The 24,142-nt window shown below is 55.8% G+C and overlaps 2 protein-coding genes across 4 annotated transcripts; one reads left to right on the top strand and one right to left on the bottom strand.

Annotated features, from left to right (window-relative positions):
- Nucleotides 1-1,805: 1,805 nt before the first annotated feature.
- Nucleotides 1,806-8,480, top strand: Podnl1 (podocan like 1). Of its 2 annotated transcripts, XM_052166423.1 has the most exons (10): nt 1,809-1,944; nt 2,080-2,301; nt 3,100-3,193; nt 3,462-3,526; nt 3,654-3,763; nt 4,397-4,553; nt 5,025-5,140; nt 6,531-7,188; nt 7,892-8,040; nt 8,116-8,480. In XM_052166423.1, the coding sequence occupies exons 1-10, from the start codon at nt 1,942-1,944 to the stop codon at nt 8,246-8,248; spliced, it is 1,707 nt and encodes a 568-aa protein (XP_052022383.1). In that variant the 5' UTR covers nt 1,809-1,941; the 3' UTR covers nt 8,249-8,480. The 2 variants fall into 2 exon arrangements, with proteins under 2 accessions (XP_052022384.1, XP_052022383.1); XM_052166424.1 differs by lacking the exon at nt 7,892-8,040 and having other exon boundaries at nt 1,806-1,944; nt 8,116-8,204.
- A 309-nt stretch (nt 8,481-8,789) lies between these two features.
- Nucleotides 8,790-24,070, bottom strand: Cc2d1a (coiled-coil and C2 domain containing 1A). Of its 2 annotated transcripts, none has more exons than XM_052166421.1 (29): nt 23,803-24,070; nt 22,492-22,627; nt 20,608-20,720; nt 20,457-20,522; nt 20,112-20,246; nt 19,815-20,031; nt 16,837-16,955; nt 16,512-16,584; nt 16,341-16,412; nt 16,117-16,247; nt 15,976-16,048; nt 15,094-15,227; nt 14,530-14,641; nt 14,275-14,447; nt 12,899-13,021; nt 12,754-12,812; nt 12,564-12,680; nt 11,767-11,840; nt 11,639-11,697; nt 11,487-11,538; nt 10,943-11,042; nt 10,776-10,866; nt 10,551-10,688; nt 10,407-10,468; nt 9,916-9,979; nt 9,704-9,830; nt 9,416-9,492; nt 9,287-9,334; nt 8,790-9,216 (listed from the first exon to the last, which is right to left on the bottom strand). In XM_052166421.1, the coding sequence occupies exons 1-29, from the start codon at nt 23,860-23,862 to the stop codon at nt 9,196-9,198; spliced, it is 2,826 nt and encodes a 941-aa protein (XP_052022381.1). In that variant the 5' UTR covers nt 23,863-24,070; the 3' UTR covers nt 8,790-9,195. The 2 variants fall into 2 exon arrangements, with proteins under 2 accessions (XP_052022381.1, XP_052022382.1); XM_052166422.1 differs by having other exon boundaries at nt 14,530-14,638.
- Between the last annotated feature and the right edge of the window lie 72 nt (nt 24,071-24,142).

The following is a 24,142-nucleotide window of genomic DNA, read 5'->3' as shown; positions in this document are numbered from 1 at the left end:
TTTGTTTGAGACAGGGTTTGTCTGTGTAGCCCTGGCTGTCCTGGAACTCACTCTGTAGACCAGGCTGGCCTCGAACTTAGAAATTTGCCTGCCTCTGCTTCCCAAGTGCTGGGATTAAAGGCCTGTGCCACCACTGCCTGGCTATTTATTATATATTTTTAAGACAGAATCTCATGCCAGGTGGTGATAGTAAATCCCTTTAACCCAGCACCGAGGAGCCAGAAGCGCATGGATTCTGTGAATTCAATGGCAGCCTGATCTACAGAGGGACTCCCAGGACAGCCAAGGATACACAGAGAAACCTTGTCTTAAAAAACCAAGATGGAGTGGGGGTGTGGGATGACACAAAGTCTCATTGTATGGCTGGCTTGGTCTATAGACCAGGCTGGCCTTGAACTCAAAGATCCACTGCCTTTGCCTCCTGACTGCTAGCATTAAGGGTGTGTCCCATCACACCTGATTCAACTTCTAAGTTTGTTTTTTTTTTCAGTGCAGAATTCTTTTTATTTTTAATATTTAGTTTGTTTATTTTTAATAATTTATTTTTATTTTATGTTCCTTGGTATTTTGACTGCAGTTATGTCTGTGTCAAGGTGTCAGTTCCACTGGAATTGTAGTTACAGACAGGTGTGAGCTGTTGTTGGATTTGAACCCGGGTCCTCAGGGTTGTCGGTAACCACTGAGCCATCCCTCCAGCCCCTCCAACGTCTGAGTCTCCTTTAGAACGTCTCGGGAGTTCTAGTTTCTTTTCTGTCTCAGTGAAAACACTGACTAAAGCAACTTAAGGTAGAATAAGGTTCATTTTATGGCTGCTCATAATTCGCTGCTGGGGAAGCTGGGGCGGGAACTCAGGCAGGAGCGTTAGCGGGACCTGCAGAGGAAGGCTGCCGGCTAGCCTGCTATCTCACTGGTTCCTGCTCAGCGTGGCTGTCTTTCCTTTAGGCCAGGCCTACCTGCCTGCATCTCCTGGAGCCCCAGTTCCAGAAGCACTGGGAACTGAACTCATATCCTCTGGGAGAGCAGCCAGTGCTCTTCCTCCAAAGCACCTCTCCCGCCCCAGGTGTTCCAGTTGACAGCCCTTGAGGAAGAGGCCTCTTTCACGTTCATTAGACACATCGCCTGTTTCTGAGACAGGCTCTTCTGCAGCTAGAACTGGCTTCATCAGTATCTTCCTGCCTCAGTCTCCCCAAGTCCTGGGATTGTGGGCCTGTGCCGACAGTCTGCTGTCCCCTTTGCTGCATTCATTAGCTTATCAAACTCTACAATGTTCCTGGATGGTGAGCCAACCATGACCAGTTACAAAAAGGAAAACTGAGGCACATAGCCCAGGTCCCGACAGGCAGGCCAGCACCCAGCTCACAAGGTAGCCGCCAGCCTCTGCCTCCCTTACATTAATTTCCTTCCAAGAGCCATGACTATTTGGGGAGTGGGTGGTGGCTGCCAGCCAGACCCGAGAACAGAAGCCCAATCCTCCCTTGAGCCCTTCCGGCTGGCTTCATCTCCTTGGGGACTCTCTAATTCCTGCCCTATCCACTGGCACCCCATTCCTGTCTGTGGTCAGACCAAATACCAGCTAGGGTGATTCTCGGCTCTGCCCCAGCATTCCTCAGGGCTGTGGCTCCGGCCCTGTTCGAGCTGGCTGAGGGTATGAAAGTGGAGCTGGGTGATTGGAGCAGGCGGGGAACAAGGGATGGGCTGGATGGGCCTTGCCCCCCTCCAGCCCTCGGCCTGCCCTCTTCAGGGAGGGGAAAGGAACAGTCATCTTAGACCCTGTGGTATAGCTCTGTGTGTGTGTGTGTGTGTGTGTGTGTGTGGTGTGGTGTGTGTGTGTGTGTGTGTGTGTCTGCTCTATGCAGAGATGGAGGGCAGTTGTTGTCACAGCAGACACTGGAAGAAGTGAGTGCTGGGCAGAAGCTTGGGGAGAGGCACAGCAGACTGACTATGGTAAGGAAGGCAGGGAGGGTCTGAGGGCGGCCATTCCCTGCCTGGTTCTGCCCGCTGGCTAGCTAAGTGGCTAAGCCCGCCCTGCAGAAGGCAACTCCTCACCAGGCAGCTTTCTGACCCCTTGCTTGACTCCAGAGACCCCAAGAGCTGCTCTTGCTGCTCCTGATGCTGTGGTGGCCGGCAACACACACGGAGGACCCTGCCTTCCCACACTTGGGTGACAGCTCACAGCCCCTCCCGAGACCCTGTCCTTGGCGCTGCTCCTGTCCCCGAGATGACACTGTGGACTGTGCTGGTCTGGACCTGAGGGTATTTCCAGACAATATCACCAGAGCTGCTAGGCACCTCTCCTTGCAGGTGAGGGTTAGGGATCTGAGACCCAGGGAGGCATAGGGCCCAGGCAGGGGTCGTGTGGGAGGTCCACGCGCCAGAGCTGAACCTGGCCTTGCTCTGGTTCTGCTAAGCCAAGCCAATGTAAGAGGTAGAAGCATTATGTGTCAGAGAGTGGAGTCTGGGGTCAGCAACTTAGGAGTAAAGTTGTTTTGGTCAAAGCTCTGAGTTCACCTGTAAGGTGGTGGCACTTGGGAGGCAGAGGAAGGCAGATCTCTGTGAGTTCAAGGCCAGCCTGGTCTACAGAGCCACAGCCAGGGCTACAAAGTTCCGGGTCAATAGTTGTGATATTGGAGGTCACAGGAGTATTTTGAGATGGTTTGGGGCAAAGGGGCATTGGGGGCTGAGATTTAAAAAAAAAAAAGGGTGTTGTGGGGTTGTGATGGCCCCCCAGCACCAAGATCACAAGTTGGAGGCCATCCTGCATATCAAGGTCCTGGGTTGGGGCATGGGGTGTTGGGGAAGGCTAGAGGAGTGTCAGACACCAGGTTCAAAATCAGCAGCCGGTGTGGCTTCAGGTGCAGGGTAATCCTGTGGTTTGTTGGGTGGTGCAGTAAGGGACTCAGTGGCTTGCAAGCCTCAAGGTTGCCGTGGGGTCAAGGAATGCGATGTTCTCTTTTCTCCTCTTCTCTCTGGAGATATTAGGGATGCACCCAGGGCCTGGCCTGCGGATGCTAAGCAAGTGCTATGCCACTGGGTTACACCTCCAGGTTACAAGATGAGGAGCAAGAGACAGGCCTTGGTGTGAATGTCTTTACTCCACAGAACAACCACCTTCAGGAGCTCCCCTACAATGAGCTATCTCGACTCAGTGGCTTGCGCACCCTGGACCTGCATAGCAACCTCATCTCCTCAGAGGGTGAGGGCCTCAAGCAGGGAGCAACCAGGTCCCAACCCCTCTCCACATCCGCTGTTTGCCAGTTGTGGCCAGCCCTTGGGGGTTTCCACAACTGCTGAGCATGGTGGAATTCGAGGGCTGGGGGATGGTGGTGGCTGTGGTTTTTGAGTAAGGGCAGGATGTGGGGGTGGGGTGGGAGAGAGGCTAGGAATCTGTGCTAGTCCCTAGCCTTCATGGGCTTGCTAGAATGCTGGTCCCCTCATCCCGTGCCCATTGTGCTCCCGCACAGGCCTGCCCGATGAGGCCTTTGAGTCTCTCAGCCAGCTAGAGAACTTCTATGTGGCTCACAACAAGGTGAGCTTGTATCCTTGAGAGGTCACAGCCTGGCTGGGGTCACCCGGCCAGCTCGACCTGGGGCTTGGGGGTTGGGGGAGGCAGGAACCCGGACATCAGGACCAGACACGCACTGTTGCCCTTGCAGCTTTCTGTAGCGCCCCAGTTCCTGCCACGCTCGCTGCGTGTCGCCGATCTGGCTGCCAATGAAGTGGTGGAGATTTTTCCTCTCACCTTTGGGGAGAAGCCTGCACTCCGGTAACCTTAGCCCTGGCTCCGCCCCCAGTCCTTGATTCCCGTGATCCTGCTCCCAGAGGCCAAGGGGAAGCGGGCCTGTCCCAGGATCATGTACATGGCCATGCAAAAGGAGAATCAGAGCGCAGCCTGGGTTTGGAGGGTCTGAGGCATAGCTGTGCAGTGGTGGGGCGGAAGAAAAGGCTGGGCTCTGCTCTGGGGGTCCTGGGGCTGCCCTGTGCTGGGAGGCGCGGTGTCAGAGAGGGCTCAGATCAGTTTTGGAAGGTCTGAGGCACTAGTTCAGTTTGGGGGGGCTCTGTCCCTAAAATGGGGTCAAAGGGGCTTCAGCTCTGCGTGGGGTGGGGGTGGGGTGGGGAAGGAACCTGAGTGGTGAGACAGAGCCTCTTATCAAAAGTCTAGACTTGTCAAAAGTCAGGACTAGGACAGATAGATGCCACCTACTTAAACGATCAAACACTCACACATGCACACATGTATGTATGCACTCACACAGGCACACGCATGTACACATGCACACATACACACACCCACAAACAGGAGTTGTTGGTGACCCCAGCTGGAGCTGAGGGGCACCAGCATGGGGGGAGGGTGGCGTGACCGTGCGCAGGCTGGAAGCTGCAGCCTGGCTCTCCTCAGGTCTGTGTACCTCCACAACAACAAACTGAGGAACTCCGGCTTGCCACCCAACACCTTCCATGGGTCAGAGGCTATTACCACCTTAAGTCTTTCCAGCAACCAGCTCAGGTACCTCCCACCCAGCCTGCCAGCCTCCCTGGAACGGTTGCACCTGCAGGTAGGTGGGTCCCCAACCTGTTACACGCACACACCCGGGCCTAGGACTCTTACCTGTGGCCTGTGGGACTTTTCCACCTGTTCCTTATCCTTCCTTCCTTCCTTCCTTCCTTCCTTCCTTCCTTCCTTCCTTCCTAAAGATGTTTTATCTATCTGCACGTACACTTACTCACCAGAAGAGGGCGTCTGATCCCATTACAGATGGTTGTGAGCCACCATGTGGTTGCTGGGGATTGAACTCAGGACCTCTGGAAGAGCAGTCACTGCTCCTAACCACTGAGCCATCTCTCAGAGCTGCTCCCCAGAATTGCAGATGGTAGAAGAGTGATCAAACAAACGAACAAACGAACACTTCCGGTCCTTTGCACGGGGCAAGGCAAGCTCCCAGCCACGCTCTTACTCGAGAGCCTTCTGGGGCTCCCCTGGCTGCCCGTGCCAGACCCTCTGTCTCTTTCTCTTCTCCCTTCTGCAGAACAATCTTATCTCCAAGGTGCCCAGAGGTGCGCTGAGCCTCCAGACCCAACTCCGTGAGCTGCATCTCCAGCATAATCGGTTGGCAGACAGTAGCCTGGATGTGAGCACCTTCAGGTAGGCGCTCTGCAGTGCTGAGCTCGGCAGCCGCTCCGCCGGCACTCCTGATCCTGGACGTCCTTTAGTGCTCCTGCCTGGCATAAAAGGCGTCACTATATGCTGCGAGGCTTGAAGGGTGTCCTTGCCCCTGCTACCCTTTCTTGAGCTTCTATTACCTAAGAGTTAAGGGTTTTGTGGTAGAGAGATAAAGTCTAGGTTCTCACAGATGCCAGGAAACCAAACGAGTTCACCGTCTGACCACACCTCAGTACCTCCTTACGACATTCTAGACAGGTACACAGCAGCGCTGAGCTGCACCTCAGTGCTTGTGAGGTGGTTTTTTGTTTGTTTGTTTGTTTGTTTTTTGTTTTTGTCGTGCTTTATCAAGTAAAGATTTCTCGGCATAGCCTTGGCTGTCCTAGAGCTCACCTTGTAGACCAGGCTGGCCCCCAGCTTATTTAGCCCTGCCCGCCTCTGCCTCCTGATTGCTGGGACGAGGGACTGAGGATGCTCACCACAACTCCCAGCCTAATCTATGTTTATGAGTGGTTTTACCTCACGGATGTCTGTGTGCCATGTGTGTGCGGTACCTGAAGGAAGAGGAGGGCTGTGAGAGGACAACCATCTCCTGGGCAGTTGAGAGCAGCCGTGTGGGTCCTGGGTCGTGAACCCTGGGCCTCTGCATCTGCTGAGCCATCTCTCCAGCCCAGCCCTATTCTTTTCTTTTTCTTTCTTTCTTTCTTTCTTTCTTTCTTTCTTTCTTTCTTTTTTTTTTTTTTTTTTGGATTTGGTTTTTTCGAGACAGGTTTTCTCTGTGTAAACCTGGCTGTCCTGGAGCTCACTCTGTAGACCAGGCTGGCCTCGAACTCAGAGATCTGCCTGCCTCTGCCTCCCAGAGTGCTGGGACTACAAGTGTGCACCACCACCATCCGGCTTTTTTGTTTAAGATTCTAGCTGTATGTAGTTCAGGCTGGCATGGTACTCACTAACCTCTTAGCTCCCCTCATGAATGCTCGGATTTCATATTTATATCTATGGCCATTCTAGATATAAGGCTGTCATATATATTGCTTTTTTCTTTCTTTCTTTCTTTTTTTGTTTGTTTTGTTTTTCGAGACAGGGTTTCTCTGTGTAGCCCTGGCTGTCCTGGAACTCACTCTGTAGACCAGGCTGGCCTCGAACTCAGCAATCCACCCGCCTCTGCCTCCCAAGTGCTGGGATTAAAGGTGTGTGCCACCACCACCCGGCTTATATTTCTTCTATATATCAACCCAGCTTCGTTGCTACATCACTTTCAAGGTGAAATCTCCAGTTTAAAGGAGTCCTAAAACCATTTCTTTTACTTTCTGGTAAGATTATGGGATCTCTTTCTTGTAACGACCATTGCATCACTCCTCTCCCCCATCAGCAAGCTGAGCAGCCTCGAGTACCTGGACCTGTCCCACAACCAGCTGGCCACCGTGCCCGAGGGTCTGCCGGGAACTCTGACCATATTGCACCTGGGTCGCAACTGCATCCGGCATGTGGACGCCGCAAGGCTGCACAGAGCGAGGGGTCTGCGCTATCTGCTGCTGCAGCACAATAAGCTGGGGGCCTCAGCGCTGCCCGCGGGGACGCTGAGGCCTCTGCGAGCCTTGCACACACTGCATCTCTATGGCAACAGGCTGGAGCGTGTGCCTCCCGCATTGCCCCGCCACTTGCAGGCCCTGGTGATGCCCCACAACCGCGTGGCCGCCCTAGGTGCGCGGGATCTGGTCTCCGCGCGAGCCTTGGCCGAGCTCAACCTGGCCTACAACCGCCTGGCCAGCGCACGAGTGCATCCCGGCGCCTTCCGCCGCCTGCGCGCCCTGCGCAGCTTGGACCTGGCCGGTAACCAGTTGAGCCGGCTGCCCGAGGGCCTGCCCTCCAGTTTGCGCTCGCTGAGACTCCAACGCAACCAACTGCGGACTCTGGAGCCAGAGCAGTTTGCCGGCCTGAATAAGCTTCGGGAGCTGAGCTTGGCACACAATCGGCTCCGCGTGGGCGACATTGAGCCTGGCACCTGGCACGAGCTGCAGGCACTTCAGGTCAGGGGTTTAACTACTATGTGGTCATCTCCATCCCACCATTGGCCCAGCTCTGAGCCAGGGCATGCCACAGATGCCGGTGTGGGCAGCCGGAGATGGCTGAAACAGACCCTGTGCAGGCTGTTGCTGTTGGGTCTGCATCTAGCCCCTGGGCACGCCTCCGTTCTACCCAATGACTGCGGCCTCTAGGTTCCCGCAGCCCAGCTGGGCGCAACACAGGGCCCTTACCCCTCTCTGACCCCAAACATCCTAGTTAGCGGCCATCCCCGCGCTCACAGAAGCTAACAGTGGTGAGGACCAGAGCCAGGTGTGGGACTGGGCCCGGCTGCTCGGCACAGGGGAGGCTGAGGTAGAAGGACTGAATTTAAACCACTGAAGCTATGTAAAGAAAAGAGAAAAGGGGATGTGGGAGAGGGAATGGAAGGAAAGGAAAACCAAAGGGTGTGAGAGGGGAGGATGTGAGGGACACCGTCTTGTCTTCACATCCTTCCTTGTCTAGCTGAATCGGGCAGGCGGAGACTATACACCCCGCCCAAGGGTAAAACAAATAGGTAAGGCTCGGCGTTTCTACGGAGTGAAGGAATTTGGAAATCGCCATTATTAAGCAAGGATCTGGAGGAGGCCTGTGCTGGGCAGGGAAGAGGCAGAGGACGGGAGAGGAGAGGCGAGGCCCTGAGCCCGCTGCCCGCTGTGTGCCTGTCAGGTGCTGGACCTGAGCCACAATGAGCTATCTTTTGTGCCCCCTGACCTGCCCGAGGCCCTGGAGGAGCTCCACTTGCAGGCTAACCGTATCAGTCACGTGGGCCCAGAGGCCTTCCTCAGCACCCCCCACCTGCGAGCCCTCTTTCTCAGGTGAGGGGCAGGGGGGTCGGGATGACAACAGGCGCTCTCCTGTCATGGCCTTAACGTCCCCACTTCTCCGCGCAGGGCTAACAGGCTTCATATGACAAGCATCGCGGCCGAGGCCTTCCAGGGGCTGGCACACCTGCGTGTGGTAGACACTGCAGAAAACCCGGAACAGGTCCTGTTCCAGCTGCCACGTAGGGGCAAGGAGCCCTGAGACCCGGGCGTCTGGGGGGTTTGCCAAGTAGCCCTGGCCTGAGCTAAGGAAGTTCCCAGCTGGGGCCTTAGAGGCTGAGCCGGTTCTGCCCAGAGCTGGCCAAAGCACTAAGAGAGGTGCCTCTGGGACGGGGTTGGGGGCTGCAGCGGGGGGCATGCTGACTCCAACATTCTGGGTGCAACTACACCCTCCACCACAGATGGTGTGGGGAAATAAAACAAATGCCCTCTCACGTTCATGGGGGACTCAGTGCCCGATGGGACCCGCCCACCTCTTCCCGTCTCAAGGAGCACCTCGTCCACCCCTAAGTGTGGAGACAAAGCTCCGGGATACGCAGTCAGTCAGAAGGATGTGCGAGACCTGAGGCAGACACACATGGGTCACCAAACAGTGTCCTGCGGGGCCCAGCCTTACTGTGTACACCCAAAGGCCCAAGCCATGGGCTCGCCCAGGCCTTTCCAGGGAACTGGCCTGAGCAGGAGGCCCAGCCAGCCACTGGGGTGGGGGTGGGGTGCACATCAAGGAAAGAAAACGATGAAGCTGAGAGGAGTGTGGCCTTGGCTGTTCATTCTGTGTTGGCCCTGGGGTGGGGGCAGCTGGGTCAGCGCAGCCCCCAGGGAGCCAGCTGACCGTGATAGCCTCGGAGGTATCTTTGGAGAGGGCTGTGGGGTTAACGGTGGGAGGGGCAGGGAGTAAAGTGCTTGCAGGGCCCCTGGGCTCACGGCCCAGCTGCCCTGCTTGCTCCAGATGCTCCTGGATGTGCAAACAGGACTCTCCAAGGCCCACCCAGCAAGGCTGGGGTGACAGTGCTGCCCCGATGCCCAGGGCCGGGGGCCTGGACAGGGCGAGTCCAGAACCAACTGTCCGCTGATTGTCTGCTTGTCTGTTTGGTGGCCCTGGAGCTCTTCCTGGCATTGGGCTGTGGGGCCTGCAGTCCAGGAGGGGCCTCACCTGCGGAGTCGCTGCAGCTGGGGGAGACACAGGGGTCAGGGGACCAATCAACACCTCATGTGGACCCCCACCGCTGTGGCCACTTACCTCGCTTTCCACCAGGTTGCGCCGGTACAACGCCTCCTTCGCAGCCTCCTAGGGAAGGGGTGATTGGTTGATAGTCTAGGATAGCCCTGACCCGCTAACTTGGTTCCCGCCACAATAGGTCCTGCTTACCCTGCTTCCGTCGTAGCCCAGGCGCCGGGCAGCCTCTGTGTAGAAGTGCAGCTGGCGCTCCAGATGGCTTGCGTACTCTTGAGAAGTGGAGATGGGGATCAGGGCTGGGCAGCTGCTTCTCCTACTTCTGTCTCCCCCGAACAGTGGGGAGGGGTCTCAGTTCCCCACCCACTGCACACACTGCTCTTATCAGACAGGCCTCTCCAGCCCCCTTCCTGACCCTCCCCCTCCAGACACACCCTTCCACAGTCCCTCCCTCACCCCCCCTCAGCCCCATTTCTGCCCTACCCCTGCGGAGGGCAGCGCCCCCCTGTTCCAGCTGTGCCCTCTGCCACTGGCTACGCTGTACTACGTCCTGGTACTGCTGGGCCACTTCTGGAGGCACAGGCCGACGTGCCTGCCTCAGGGCCAGGATCTGGAGGGTACAAAGGGGGCTGTGAGCCAATCTGGAGCCCAGCCCTACAGCCCACCCCTCTGAGCCCAGCAGGGCGGGCACCTACCTTCCTTTCTAGCCGCTCTTGGTCAAAGGCCAGCACACTAAGGCTATGCAGGGGCCGTGCTGACCTGCAGGGTAGAGAGGGGGATGAGGGGATGCAGGGGACATGGTGGGAATCCACAGGAGTCAGTGGGCAGAGGCACAGGGTGGGTGGGGCTAGGGGAATCTCAGAAAGGGCCTCAAGACATTCAGAGACCAGGAAGGGAGACCTGATGCTAGAAGTTCTGCCTGTTATCCCGCCACTCAGGAAGGGGAGGCAGGGGACATGAGTGAGGGAGAGAGACAGAATTAAGTACAGGATTGAAGACAGGGGATCTGGATATGCTGACAATGGTCAGATCACAAAAGGTCTTAAAGGTCGAGTGGAGGCTCGTATAATCCGAATTCCCCTAGAGAGGCGTGTCAAGCACGACTGGGATTAGACGGGACACGGTGTGGTCTGGCTGGTGGAAGGGGCACGAGGAACTGGGACAGCGTGGCGCAGCCCAGACCTACCTGTGGCCTGCTTCCCTTGAAGACGCAGGCATGAGAGGGGCCTTGGCTTTGGGCCCAGGGACCTGTTTTGGTAGAGTCAGTCCAATGAGTACCGAGTCCCTGACCCTAGCCCGACTCCCGGAGGTGACGGAGGCAGGGACTCACAGTGGGCACAGCAGCTGGGATGGGATCAATGACCAGCCACCTCTCGGTCGTCGTCTCCAACTGCTGGGCGGTCAGTGGCTCCCGGATGCGGACCATCACCTCAAGCCGCCCCCCTGTGGGCCGGCGGCCATCCAGAACCTGGGGAGAAAGACGTGCTGGTGTGGCCTCCACGGGAGCCCTGCCCGGCGACACCAGGGCGCTCTAAGTGTGCAGGCGGCAGCTAACCTCCAGGATCTCGTGGACTTCGCACGCTGTTTCCAGCGTGTCCAGCTTCAGCTGGGCCGTGCCTAGCACCCTGTCCGTCTTGAAGAGCCCCCTGTGTGGAGGCAGGTGTGATGTTAGAGAGCCTGCTCCACTCCCCCGGAGCCCCGAACCTGTGATCACTGGCTCACCCCTTGTGGACCACTTCGAACTTGATGCCCTTGGTCTGGATGGCCCTTCGGAAGCCGCGGTGGCCACGGTTGATGCAGAGCTTGAACTGCTCCTTGAATTCTGTGCAGGGAAGGAAAGGCGGAGGAGAGGCGGCTGGGAGTGGGAGCAAGAACTGGCTTGTACTGTGTGCGCGCCTGCCGCGTATGCACGTCCACGTGGGGTTACAGCACAGCCTCGGGTCAGTCTCACTGGCTGCCATGCACCGGAGGCCCACAAGCTCTGGCGGCTCCTCCTGAGTGCAGGAGTGTGGGACTGTCCGGCATGTTGCTGTGCCGGTTTTAAGTCAGATCTGGGGATTCAAATGCACACCCTTCTGCTTGGCCGTCAATTGCGTCACCCACTGACCCATCTCTCTCAGTCCATGTCTTTTTTTTTTTTTTTTTTTTTTTTTGAGGGGCTGGGGTGGGAGCCCAGGGCTCGTGCATGCTGGGGAATACCTCTGAGGTAGACTTTCAGTGTGGCCCTAGTTTTAGGTTGTCTTCTACAGAAGACACGGTGACTCACCAGGGGAGTCTGTGTTTTTGATCACACTGGTCTTGTCCTTCTGAGCTTCTTCCTGATTCAGGGAGGAGGCAGGAATGATCAGGACCCAGGCCAGATGTGGACTTCCGCTTCCCTTGCTCCTTGGTCCACACCCACTTAAAGACTGTACCTACCACATTGGGATAAGGGAAGTCGAAGCGGACAAAGGCATCCAGGTCACTGGGGGACAGTCCTGTGGGTAGACAAGGGTCAGACCTGGGTAGTGAGACCAGCCCGCCCTGCTTCGGGGCTGCCTCCTCACCTGTGGGTGTGGGCAGGTTGACGCCCTTCACGATAAACAGGAGCATGTCATTGTTGCTCAAGTCCGGAAAGATCCTTTCAGCGGGCAGGGAAACAGAGGCAGCACCTCAGCTCACCCGGGGCTCTCACTTCCTCCAGTGGAGCAGGCAGAGGGTTAGGCCTGCCCTTGCCTGACTGCTGGGCGCCCTGAGCAGTGCTCACATGTTTATCTGGTACACACTTCTATCTGTTTCTGTATGTACTGCGCGTGCGCATAAGCACCCGCGCCCCTTTCCCTACTGACCCCTCTCCCGGCCATACTTGCAGGTTTGAGGATCTATGTCCTTAGCAGCATCTTAGCTGCGCTCTTTACATTTCTGAAGTCCTACCAAGTGCCAGCCAGGACTCTAGTTGCTAGAAAATCTTTTACTTCTGAGGCAAAGTCCATGTAGCACGGGCTGGCCTCAAACATCATGGAGCCAAAGCTGGCCTTGAATTTCTGATCCGTCTGCCTCTACTTCCCCAGGGCTGGGATCTGGTTAATGAAGTCCTGGGTCCCAGAATCTCATGCACTGCTGGCATGAATTCTACCAACTGAGCCACACACCCAGAATCCTCCTTTCCTTTACCAATTATTTTGTGAGTATCTGCCAAGTGACAGAAGGGCCGTAGCCAACAGGGCAGCTCGTGCCCGCCCAGAGCCTTTGGATGCCTATGTTCCCACCATCTATTCACTCTTGAGCAGGATCAAGTCCTGCTACAGCTTCCACAAAGCTAGCTCCCCCAAGCAATACCCCAGCCAGGGGCTTTGGACCCTACTTGATGACACTGAAGGTCCTCTGCTCAAAGCGGGCTGCGGGTGTGGGCAGACTGCGGGCGAAGGCTTGTTTTAAGGTCTCCATGCTCCGCTTACAGTCTTCTGCCAGCTTCTCGAATCTGTTGAGAAGGCATTGTTCAGGCCCTGGCCAGCGGCACTGCCAGGGAAGGTCCCAGCGAGGCGGCCACTTACTTAATGGTTTCAGCAATGTTGCCCAGGTGGGTGAACTGTGTGGAGTGGTTTAGACACATCTGCAGGGCAGAGAAGTGGAGGGTGAGAGGGAGGCCAGGAGGGGCAGCACAGGGGTCAGGGACAGGGACAGGGTCACAGGCCTTACGTCATGTTGCTGTCTCAGGAGCTTGGTGAGCTCCCCATAGCGACGCACGGCCTCCTGAGACAAGCCTGGGCCAGGCCGCTGCACCAGCACGAAATCGTCCTTGTTGACAGGAGCAGGTGGCACCTGAGGAGGGAGAGGCTGGCAGGCACGGGCCTACTGGTCTACCAGGGACAGCTCATCTGGGGCTGTCATCACCCCTGCCCATTACTCTATATCTCCTGTGTGGGGTTTCCTCTCAGTTCACACTGTCAGACACACCATAGCGTCTTTTGGGCACCCAAGCCTGTCTGTGCTGCCCTGTACATATGCAGGCCCTGATTAGTGGCTGGGGACTGGGGACACAGCAGCAACGACAGAGCCAAGCGCACCATGCAGCACACCATGGTGACTGTCAGCACGTAAGGGACTGGCAGGGGAATGGGAAGTCGGAGGACCGCATGGGGTACAGGGAGTCCAAGGCTTGCCTGTAGAGATTTAAGAAGAGGGGGTGAGCCCACCGAGTACTGGGGAGCACTCTAGGGCAAGAAGAGTGTACAGAGACCCCCTCTGCTACCTTGGCGGCATCTGAGGACGAAGGAGGGAAGGAGGGAGGGAGGGAGGGAGGGAGGGAGGAAGGGAGGAAGGTAGGTCACGCAGGACCACGGGCCACAGTCAAGTTCTGTATTTACCAGCGTGTCACTGTGGCCTCCCTAGCCAGATTGTGTGCCCTGTAAGGGTGGGGGTGTTTGTCTATTTTATTTTGTTCAACATTATGTTCCCAGGACCCAGCGGGCACTCCACACAGACTTTCTGGCATGTTGCTGCAGTCTGTCATACAAGGATCCCAGGTCCTGCCTGCCTGTGAGGTGGGAATGGCTTCAGGCCTCCAAAGACAAAGACAGAAATAATGCTTGGACTGGACAGGCCTGTCCAAAGGGGCAGAATCTGCTAACTGTCTCCAGAGACTAGTGTCTTCTAGAGTGATGGCACACAGCATTGCTCCTGAAGAAACTGCAAGCCCCAGAATACTTTGCAGCTAGCCACATGGCTAGCTCTAGCCAATGGGAGACAAGCAAAGGAAGGCTTCTGGAGGAACAGAGAGAGGCCAGGGTGTTCCCAGCCCCCCCACCCCATGACTCCTTGAAGTCACTCTGTCCTTTTATCCCCTCCCTTCCCACGGGTGTGTCACAATGGTCGGCGATCCATTCGGATCGCGGGAAGATGAAAAGCAAAAGCACAGGAGGCCCCTGTTGTAGAGCCCAGTCTGTCCTGACGCAGGAAGCAACTGTCGCAACTGTCGTCTTCCAAGGGCAGACTTGTCCCAGCGGCTTACTTTAAGTGATACCCAGCACACTCTGGGTCACAAGGCTGCGGGCACGCACAGTGTGGAGCCTCACCTTGGCAATGTCCACGGGCAGTCCGCTGCGAGAGGCCTCCAGCATGGGCTCCAGCCCCTTGGCTTGGCGCAGATGCATCTTGGCGCCCTCTACGTCGTTCTTCTGCTTGGCGCGCAGCGCGGCCTGCAGGAGCTGCTTCTTGCGGCCCTCCAGGAAGGCCAGCTGCTGCTGGGCTGAGGTGGAAGGCCTCAGTGGGGCTGCCCTGCCCCCTGGGGTCGGGCTGGCCCGGGTAGCCAGGGCGGGCGGGGTACTTACCCCTGGTGGATGTACCCTTGGGGGCAGCTTTGCCTGCTGGGGCCGGTCCTGATGGAGGTGCCCTGGAGGGTGAGGACTTGAGCTGGGCTGTGGAGGCAGCAGGGGTGTTCTGCTGCAAAGGTCAGAGAGAGGTCCCCATGCCTGTGTGAGGACTCATTCCCAGGTGTCAGACCCAAAACCAAAAACCTATTTCTGTCTTCAACAGGGTCTTGTGTGTTCAGGGTGGCCTCAAGCTCATGATATAGCTTAAGCTGACTTTGAACTCCCGATCTTCCTGCCTCAGCCTCCCTAGGGCTGAGGCACAGGGATAGGTATGCCTGACTCAGCCTCAGCACTGGATACACTTGTGGTCCTGTTTCCACCTGTCTCCCCAACAGCTCTGCACAGGGAGGCTATCCTGTGCTGTGCCCATTCTGTAGCTGAAAGGACTGAGGCCCAGAGTGCAACAGGGCCCACAGCCCAGGGCTGGCAGCCCTAAGGTAAGAGGCTGCTCACTCCGGCCTCGGCCAGGCTGCCCAGGTCTTGCTCCCATTGTCCTCCCCACCTCAGGCCTGACCCCTGCACCTTCTTAGGCGTCTCCTCCTCTTCGTCGTCCGAGCCTTCGTCGTGGTTGGCCAGCTTCATGGCAGTTTCCAGGACCCCCACCAGGCTCTGCTGAGAAGGCTCTGCAGACTCCAGGCCCTGAATTGGGGGGAAGCCTGGGCGGCACAGTGGCCTGGTCAGGGACCCCCACTGTTGGAGAGCCATCAACCCCTCCTTCACTAAAGAATCCCAGGGCTTTGTCGAGCAGCTTTGCTATGCAGCACAGGCTGGCCTCGAGTCCCTCGGCCTCAGCCTCCCGAGTTCTGGGATTCCAGGCGTGTGTCACGCCAGCCTTACTACCCTTTGTATACCAAAGATGGAGCCTGGGGCTTCATGCATGCTAGGGCAGTGCCCTGCCACTGCTCTGGAGTCTGACCAGATCTGAGCGGAGGAACCGCAGAGGGCTTGAACTACCGCCCTCCCCCTCCCCTCCCCTCCCCACCCTCCCCCACTGCTGCCCCTCCCCCACCCTCCCCCACCGCTGCCCATTCGGTGCTTGCTTCTCTGCTGCACCTTGGGCTTGGGCAGATCCTGACAGACTGAGGTGGGCCTCAGCTGGGAGAGGGCCCCTATGTGGAGGGTAAGTCTTTCTACAGAAGGCCTGTGGGCAGCTGAGAACTTTGGGGTTTCTAATGTCTGGAGGCCTGGCAGGAGCGAACAGATGGAGGAGGATGGTCAGGAGACAGGGTTCCAAACAACCTCCTGACCGAGAACTTTCCAGGGTCCCCGAGCAAACAGTGCTGTCACGACTCACTCCGCTCTGGGTAGGAAGTCGACAGTTCCTGAGTGCAGCCGTGGTGGCAGGAGAGGGTCATGAGGGGACAGCCAGGCAGAAGGCCGGGAGGGAGGAGGGTGCAAACCTACCTGGGGGCACGGGCAGCTCTGCCACATCCACAGCTCGGCCTGCCTTGTGGGCTCGGATGGCGTCTTGGTATTGCTGCAGGGCACAGAGGTGTTAGGGGGCCCTGAGAGCTCCGGGGAGTGTTTATCTGGGCCTTTACACACCTTGACAATTCGTTCGTGCATGCGTGCCTTCCGCTGGTCACCCTTGGCCTTGGCCTGGGCTGCAGCCACGTGGTACCGTTCCATTCGCTGCTCCAGAGCCTCCAGGAGGTTCCTTGGGGGTTGGGGAACCTCTGGGCCAGAAGAGGTGGGAAAAACAGGTTAAGGGGCAAGGGAAAGGGGGCGCTGGCCCAGTCTGCCCACCTCAAAGGGTCTCAGCAGCCTACCTGGCCTGGCGAGTGTTGAGGCAGGAGTCAAAGGTTGGGCGGCTGGCAAGGGTGGCTCTGGGGACAGCTGGTCTGGAGACAGAGTACAGCTCAGTGAGGCCTTGCTTGGTTACCTTGGGCAGCACCAAGATGAACAGTGGGGGTAGGAAGGGCACAGGGTAGTGTCCTCACCAGGTGGAGGGGGCAGGCGGGACAGGTCCACCAGCTCCCCACGGCTCAGGGCCTCCAAGACAGGGTCAAAGCTCTGTGAGAAAGCATGAGGTGGGTAGAGAGGGGGCTCCCAGGACCCCGCGGGCTGTTCCCTACCCTGCCCTATGGCAGAGGACTGTCCCCTCCCTGGGGCTGCCAAGCCATGCTCTACCACACTGCTAGCAGGCAGAGGACTGCGCTGGGGCTCTGACAGGAACAGCTGACTCTCTAGAGGTAGGCCGCTCCCGGAGCTGCAGTCTGCCTCTGGCTCCCTCCACAGCGGCCCTGCGTGAGGGCCGAGACCCACCTTAGCTACTCTCAAGTGCCGGGTGGCTGTAGCTGTGTCATTCTGATGCTTGGCACGAAGGGCAGCCAGTTTGTACTCGTGCTGGAGGCTCTGCAGCCGGGCCAGGGGACTGCAGGGATCTAGGAGAAGAACACCGTGCTGGAGCCCAGGTTAGGCTCACTGTACAAACTGCCCGTCTGATGCTCACAATTTGAGTCCATTTTATAGATGGAAAGCTGAGGCTCAAAGACATTCTCTCTGCCGGTCCAGGCAGCTCGGCTGTCCAGTGGCACGAGGGACATTTGCCCCCAGGCCTGGAGGTTTGGGGATGCTACAGTGTCCACCCCCCACCCCTCCCCTCCCCCGGGTTCTTGAAAGCTTAGTGGGACTTGTTCCCGTTTAACCTGTCAATTTTCATCTTCTATTTAAACGGTAGCCAAGGCCGCCACTCTCAGCACCGTACAATTATGAGCACCACAGAGATGATGGTGAGTCTTCCTCTCCTTCCTGGCATCTGTGGGGCTGGGAGCTGACGGTGGAACGGCCCTCAGAGATGCTTGGCAACTGTATGGCCACCACACAAGGTCCCTGGCTTCGTCCTTCTGACAGAAGGTACAGCAGGTAAAGGTACCTGCTACCGCCTGGCGGCCCGAGTTTGATATCTGGGGCCCACACAGAAGGTGAGAACTGACTCCCACGGGGGTACCCCGACTGTTACACACGGGCCATGGCACAGAAGTCCTCCCACCCCCAATTAAAAAAAATGTATATTCAAAAGTGATTGGAACATCAACATTTACTTGAATAAACACTTCTAGACTTATTGTGCTCGAGTGGTTTGCTTGTGGGAGCACCACATGCCTGCCTGGTAGCCCCGGAGGCCAGAGAGGGTATCGGTTCCTTTGAAACTGGAATTAAGCCATCATGAGGGAGTTGGGAACTTAACCTGGGTGCTTCTGAGAGCAATAAATGCTCTTAACTGCTGAGCCAACGCTCCAGCCCCAACATTTACTTCTTATTTTTAAATCCCTAAAAAGATTCACCTACTTTTATGTGTCTGAGTGATTTGCCTGCTGATGTGTCTATATCACCAGCAATGTGTTCCTGGTGCCCCAGGAGGCGGGAAGAGACTGGCGAATCCCACCTCCTGGAGTCACAGGTGGTTTTGACCCTGACCTGAAACCTGTGTCCTCCGAGAGAGCAGCCAGTGCTCCTAACCGCTCACCGGCTCTCTGGCTCCATTCCATATTTCTTCCTTTTTTTTTTTTTGAGACATGGCCTGACTGGCCTGGCTTGCTATATAGACCAGGCTGGCCTTGGAACTCAAAGCCTTCTGCCTTCCAAGTCCTGAAATTAAAGGCATGTGCCAGCATGCCCAACCCTACACATAAAACTCCCTTAACATCAGTTTTCTTTTCTTTGCCTGTTGTTTTATGTTGGGTGAGGACGGTGAGACACATCTTTAATCTTAGTGCTCGGAGCCAGACAGAGTCAGGGAGATCTCTGAGTACACAGCCAGCCTGGTCTACACAGTGAGATCTAGGACAGCGGGGCTGCACAGTGAGAGCCTGTCTCAAAGGTTTAAACAGCTATTCTATTAATGCGGTGCATGTGGAGGTCACGTGACCGTTCTGTGCCGCTGGTTCTCTCCGTCCGCCGTTATTGGGCTTCAGGGACTGAACTGTGGCCTCAGGCTCGAGCATCGGGGGCTTTACCGACGCTGCCCATTTCCTTTTCTCCTTCAGAGGTGGGTCCTCCTGCAAAGCACAGGCTGGCCTCCAAATCATCATTCTCTTGCATCAGGCCTCAAGTGCTGGGCTGACCGGCGCCTGGACACCAGTTTTGTGTGTGTGTTGTTACATGTGTGCATGTGTGTTCCTGTAGAGGCCAGAGGTCAGTGACAGGTGTCTTCCTCAGCTGCCCCCACCCCCAGTCTCACACTGACCCTGGAGTTTAGTTACACTCCACCACGCCCAGCTTTCTACATAAGTGCTGGGATCTCACTTCTTAGTGTTAGGCTTACAGAGCCGAAGCCGGAACTCTCCTGCTGAGCCATCTCCCTAGCTATTAACTAGATTTTCTTTTCTCTCTCCTTTTCTTTTTGACAAGGGGTCTCACTGTGTAGCCCTGGCTGTCCTGGAACTCTGGTCTACAGACTCTGCTCTGTGTAGACCAGGCTGGCCTCAGACTCTAAATCTCTCTGCCTGTCTCTGCCATTAAGTGTGCCACTCCCCCCTTTATTAACCACTTTTATATGCACAGTTCAGTGGTATTCCACACATCCGCCCTCACCATTTATAACTTATTTCCCCAGATTAAAACTCCACCTCTGGGGCTGGAGAGATGGCTCAGCGGTTAAGAGCACTGACTGCTCTCCTGAAGGTCCTGAGTTTAAATCCCAGCAACCACCTGGTGGCTCACAACCATCCGTAATGAGATCTGATGCCCTCTTCTGGTGCATCTGAAGACAGCTACAGTGTACTCATTTAAATAAATAAATAAATCTTTAAAAACAAAACAAAACAAAAACTCCACCTCTGTTAGCGCTCCCCTCCTGTCATTTCCCCAGCAGGTCACCTACCATACCACTTCCTATCCTCATGGGTCTGACAGCCCTGGGCCCCTCCTAAGACTGGAATTAGTGTCTCTGTCCTTTATAGCTTCTTCTCTGAACATCATGTCCTCATAAAAACAAGAAACAAAAAATAAAATAAAAAGAAGGTAGGTAGTGGTGGCACACGCCTTTAGGAAGCAGAGGCAGGTGGATCTCTGTGAATTTGAGGCCAGCCTACTCTACAGAGGAAGTTCCAGGACAACCTGGGCTATTCACAGAAAAACCTTGTCTCAAAAAAACAAACCAAAAAAGCATCATGTTCTCATGGTTCTTCTGTGTTAGAGTACATGCTAAAAAGAAGTTAATTCCTTTTCATGGTTAAATAGTATTCCATTGTACGTCAGCCCATATTTTAAGGTCTCTGCTGGCCCTTCTCACCACTTACCTGGGGGTAGCTGGGGCTTAGCAGAGGTTGGTGTAGTGGTAGATGGGGCCTCCAAGGTGACACTGGATTCTGGGGCTGGCGGGCTTACGGGAGCCAGGTGGGAAGAAGTGTGGGTGTGCACAGCTGCTGGTCCCTTCCCCGATGCTACAGGAGGTGGAATGTCTGCTTCGTTGATGGAGTTGCCCTTCTTTGCAGAGATCAGCAGGTTTTCCAGTGTCTGAAACAGGATGTGACGTGAGTCTGAGATCAAGTGTGAGCTGGTGCTCCCGGGTTTGGGTAGGGTCTCTCCCTGCTCACCTTGAGCCCCCGGTCATAGCGTCGCATCTTGGCACTGTCCCCAGCTTGCCTGGCACTCTCCAGTGCAGACTGGTAGAGGGCTAGCCTCTCCTGCAGTGTGGCCTCTATTCCTGGGTTGGGGCCTGAAGGCCTCGGCTAGAGGAGGGTTGGGGGTACAATCTGGGTGTTGATCCCACTCAGGCTGTCCTAGTCAACCCTTCAGAGCATGAACGCGTATTTCCCTTGGACCAATCTTTCCCACCCCAAATGATAGAGACTTCACAGTCCAGAGTCACGTGTCAAACAGAGGAAAGGTGGCCCTTCAACTCTGGTTGTGTGTGTATGAGTGACTTATGGGAGGTATACCTGGGCCACAGGCATCAGGGGCTCCACAGCCTTCTGTTCTTCTCCAAGGACCTCATTTAGCTCTGCCTGCAGGGATACATGGCCAGGGTTGAAAGTCAAGGCTGCTGGGCAGGGCACTGGGATGATACAGCCTGCCCCGCCCTGTGCTCACCAGCAGGTCCTCATCATCCTCCACGTCAGCCTCGTCTGTCCCCTCCTCGTCCTCATCCAGGTCTCTCATGCAGAGCCGGGCCATTTTCTCAATGGCTTCCATTGGCAGGGGACCTGGAGGCAGAAAGACGCCACATCTAGAGCTGTATCCTCCCAGAGCCCTACCCCACCCGTCCCATACTCAGGGCCCCAAAGAACAGCACAGCAAGCAAGAGAATAGCTCCCCTTCCCTGAGCGCTGTGGCACCCCGCCGCCGTCCTGAAGCCCTTTTAGCCTGAGGCCATCTTCTATCCGCCTTCTGCCAACCACTCATTTCCAAGCTCTCATTTCCTCCTTATCCAGTGTGAGCTATGCCGCCAGACACCCTGAGTGGGAACCTCAGCTGCGCAAAGTTCTCACTGTATGACCTTGAACAAGTCACTTCAGCTCCTTGGCTTCAGGATAGGGATACCTTAACAGTTCCTCCCGGGTAGACTGTGGGGACTAAAGGCGAATTAAATTCGTAGAGCAGCAATGCATACAGCTGTTCCCGCCTCGTCCACAGTAACAGCACCTCCCTCCTCAGGCTGGCGCCCGAGTACTCTCTATGCGTCCTTACTCTAGTGCAAAATAAAGGCTACTCTAAATCTAAAGCTCATCAGATAAGCTAGACAGCCACGGTAACTAACAGGACTCCAACGTGCAGACGCAGCATGGATGCACTGGACGGAGACGACCCATGCTCTAGAGGGTAGGAGATGTTATCCTGGCACTCAGAACACTGTGCAATTTGGCTTAGCGGTGATTCTGGAAGCTCACCATTTAATTACCTCCACACTGGATGTGAGTAGGTGAAAACAGAAAATAAAAGTGTGAATCAAGAGGGGGCTGTGTCCGTGGCATCTTGTTGCCACGGCACGTGTGTTTAAGGAAATGGTATTCTACATTTCCTTAAAGCTCTTAAAATTTAAAAGTCCTACAAGAGTTGAGTTACCAAATACTAGGAAATACAACTAAGGCTGTATTTTTCATTTACTTAGTATCTGTATGTGTGCCCATGCATAGATGCACATTTGTGTGCTACAGCACATGCGTAGTGGTCAGAGGACAGCTTTCAAGGGTCAGTTCTCTCCTTCAACCACGCAGGTCTGGTTGACTGAACCTCAGGGATCGAACCCAGGGGTGCCAGGCTCAGGTCAAGCTTCTTTGCCCACTGAACCATCTTGCTGGCACTCCAGTCAAGGTTTTATTAACTCCTCACCTACAACGTGCCTTCTGTGCACTTCCATCTAAAGATTTACTGTATGTTTATGAACTGTGTGCACAATGAACCTGACCTGCGGACCTGTGGCTCGCACCCATGTGCAGCCACCTAACACACGTTACTTTCCAAAGGCACACGCTTACCATCTATGCATGAAACACCAAACAATGCTTCGCCTAGAGCCGCTGTGAATAGTGAAGTCACTCACATAAAGTGCAAGAAGCAAGGAGCGGGCAGACGGACGGCTTGACAGTTAAGAGCGCGTTCTGCTCCTGCAGAGGACCCGAGATCCGCTCTCAGCACTTATGTGGAGTGGCCCACCACTACTTGTACCTTCAGCCCCGGGGGACTCTGACATACTCTGCTGGCTTCCATGTGTGTCTGCACACATGTAGCATACACACACAGACATATCACACACACAAACCAAATTCCAAACAAAGAAGAAAAACATGGCCGGAAACAGATTAGAAAAGACCCAGCTCCACCCACAGCTGACCCTGCCACTGTCACGTCACGGAGAACCGAGACTCCAGGAAGGTGGGGGTCTTCTGTTTTCCTGCCCCATGTCCAGCCCCGTGCCCAGCTCCAAGCACGGCACACAGCACAAGTTCCAAGCAGTGTGTAGTGCATCTTTCTTACCTTTGCCTTTTAGTTTCTCTAGGGCCTGGGGCTGACCCCCCACCAAAGCCAGGAATTCAGCCTCCAGCTCCTCATCGTTAACCCCATCCTCAGGGATCATCAGGCCGTCTGGGGTGAAGTCAACCAGCAGACCAAGCTATGGGAGCAACCACGGTCCAGTTAGACCTTCTGTAGACCACTCAGCCCCGGGTGGCCAGGACAGCTCCAGAGACCTGTCAGAATGCTGGAACCAGCTCTCTACGAGTAAGCCAGTTCTTGGAGAGACCAGGAGACTGAGAAAGACGTATCAAACAATAATGTCCTTTGTGCACATGGTTCAGCAGTAGCAGAGAACCTGCTGAGACCGCACCAGTGTGGGGCTGGAAGGTGCAGTCATCATTAAAGTGCTCACCCTAACCTAGCACACGCAGAGCCCTGGGTTCCATCCCCAGCATGGCAAGGAAGAAACATTGAAAAATGGAAGCCGCAACAACTACAACCAGGGTTGCGGCAAAGTTGAAACTGGGTCTTTCTTGTAGACCTGCCCTTCTCTTTTGGCTAATGACCAACATAACCCTTTCTATAGGTTCAAATTGGCCAAATCTTAGCAATTATTCATGGCTTCACCTACCAAGCGAAGCCGTTAGTTACAGAGAACCCAAGAATCCAGCGGCCACGCTCCTGCTGTTTTAGCATTTTCCACAAATAATCTCAGTAAGTCTATACAACTGTCCTTTAAGGGCTCTTCTTCCAATGGTGGGAAAACTGAGGCTCAGAGCTACAAATACATTCAGTCAAATGTACTAAGGCCAGGTGGGATCCCTAGATCAAAGATGGACAAACCAAACTCCCACAGGTTCTGAATCTGGGAGTATGGCGCTGGGCCTCAGTCCTGTAGGTTTTCCTGCAGACTTCTGGACTGACGGACATTTCTGTCCAGCCAGGTTGTTCATCCTTATGACCTTGCCTCCCTGATCCTTACTCAGTGTCCTCATCTCTACAACGGTTGTAGAGTGTGGCCTGACCCAGTTGATGCAAAGGCCTGAAAAGCCGGTCTGATTGCTTTCCCTTCCCGGTTGGAAGTGCTGCAGCAACAGGTGTTCCCCGAAATTGGGGTGGGAAGCTAGAAGCTGGATGGCCCAGATCAGTAGGCCATACACCTCGGGAGCAAGCCTCACCTAGGGGGCGGGGCGGAGACCAGAGTTCACCTGGTAGCGAGCATCAGGCTTTTCTGGGGGTGGGGCACTCCCTGCGAGTGTGAGGAAGAATGGGAAGAGACTCTGAGAAACGGTGGGCAGGTACCCCTCGGTGGGCAGAGGGGCACACACTCACCTGGCGGGCAGTGACAGCACCTCGGCCCGGGGGTGCCTGGGGTCCATTCCTCTTCTGCATCTTCCAGGCTCGAAGCCCGGACTACCAGCCTCTGCACCTTTGCCTTGCCTTGCCTCTTCACCGAAGTCGAGTCTCAGAGCTCGAGCTGTTCCTGAGCCCCGAGTCCCTCCTCCTCGCCGGGTCCCCGGGATTCTCGAGTTTGAGCCGCCCAGCTTCCGCCTTGGCCTTCAGGAGCGCCGCGGCTGGATTCGTAGGTTCTGTGATTAAACTACAATTCCCGGCAGTCAGTGCGCTAACACGCATGCGCCTGACATGAAGTGGCGCGGAGAGAAGGCGGAGC

The sequence above is a fragment of the Apodemus sylvaticus genome, chromosome 21 (genome assembly GCF_947179515.1).
Source record: "Apodemus sylvaticus chromosome 21, mApoSyl1.1, whole genome shotgun sequence".
NCBI lineage: Eukaryota > Metazoa > Chordata > Mammalia > Rodentia > Muridae > Apodemus > Apodemus sylvaticus.
This window is presented reverse-complemented; position numbering and strand designations above follow the sequence as displayed.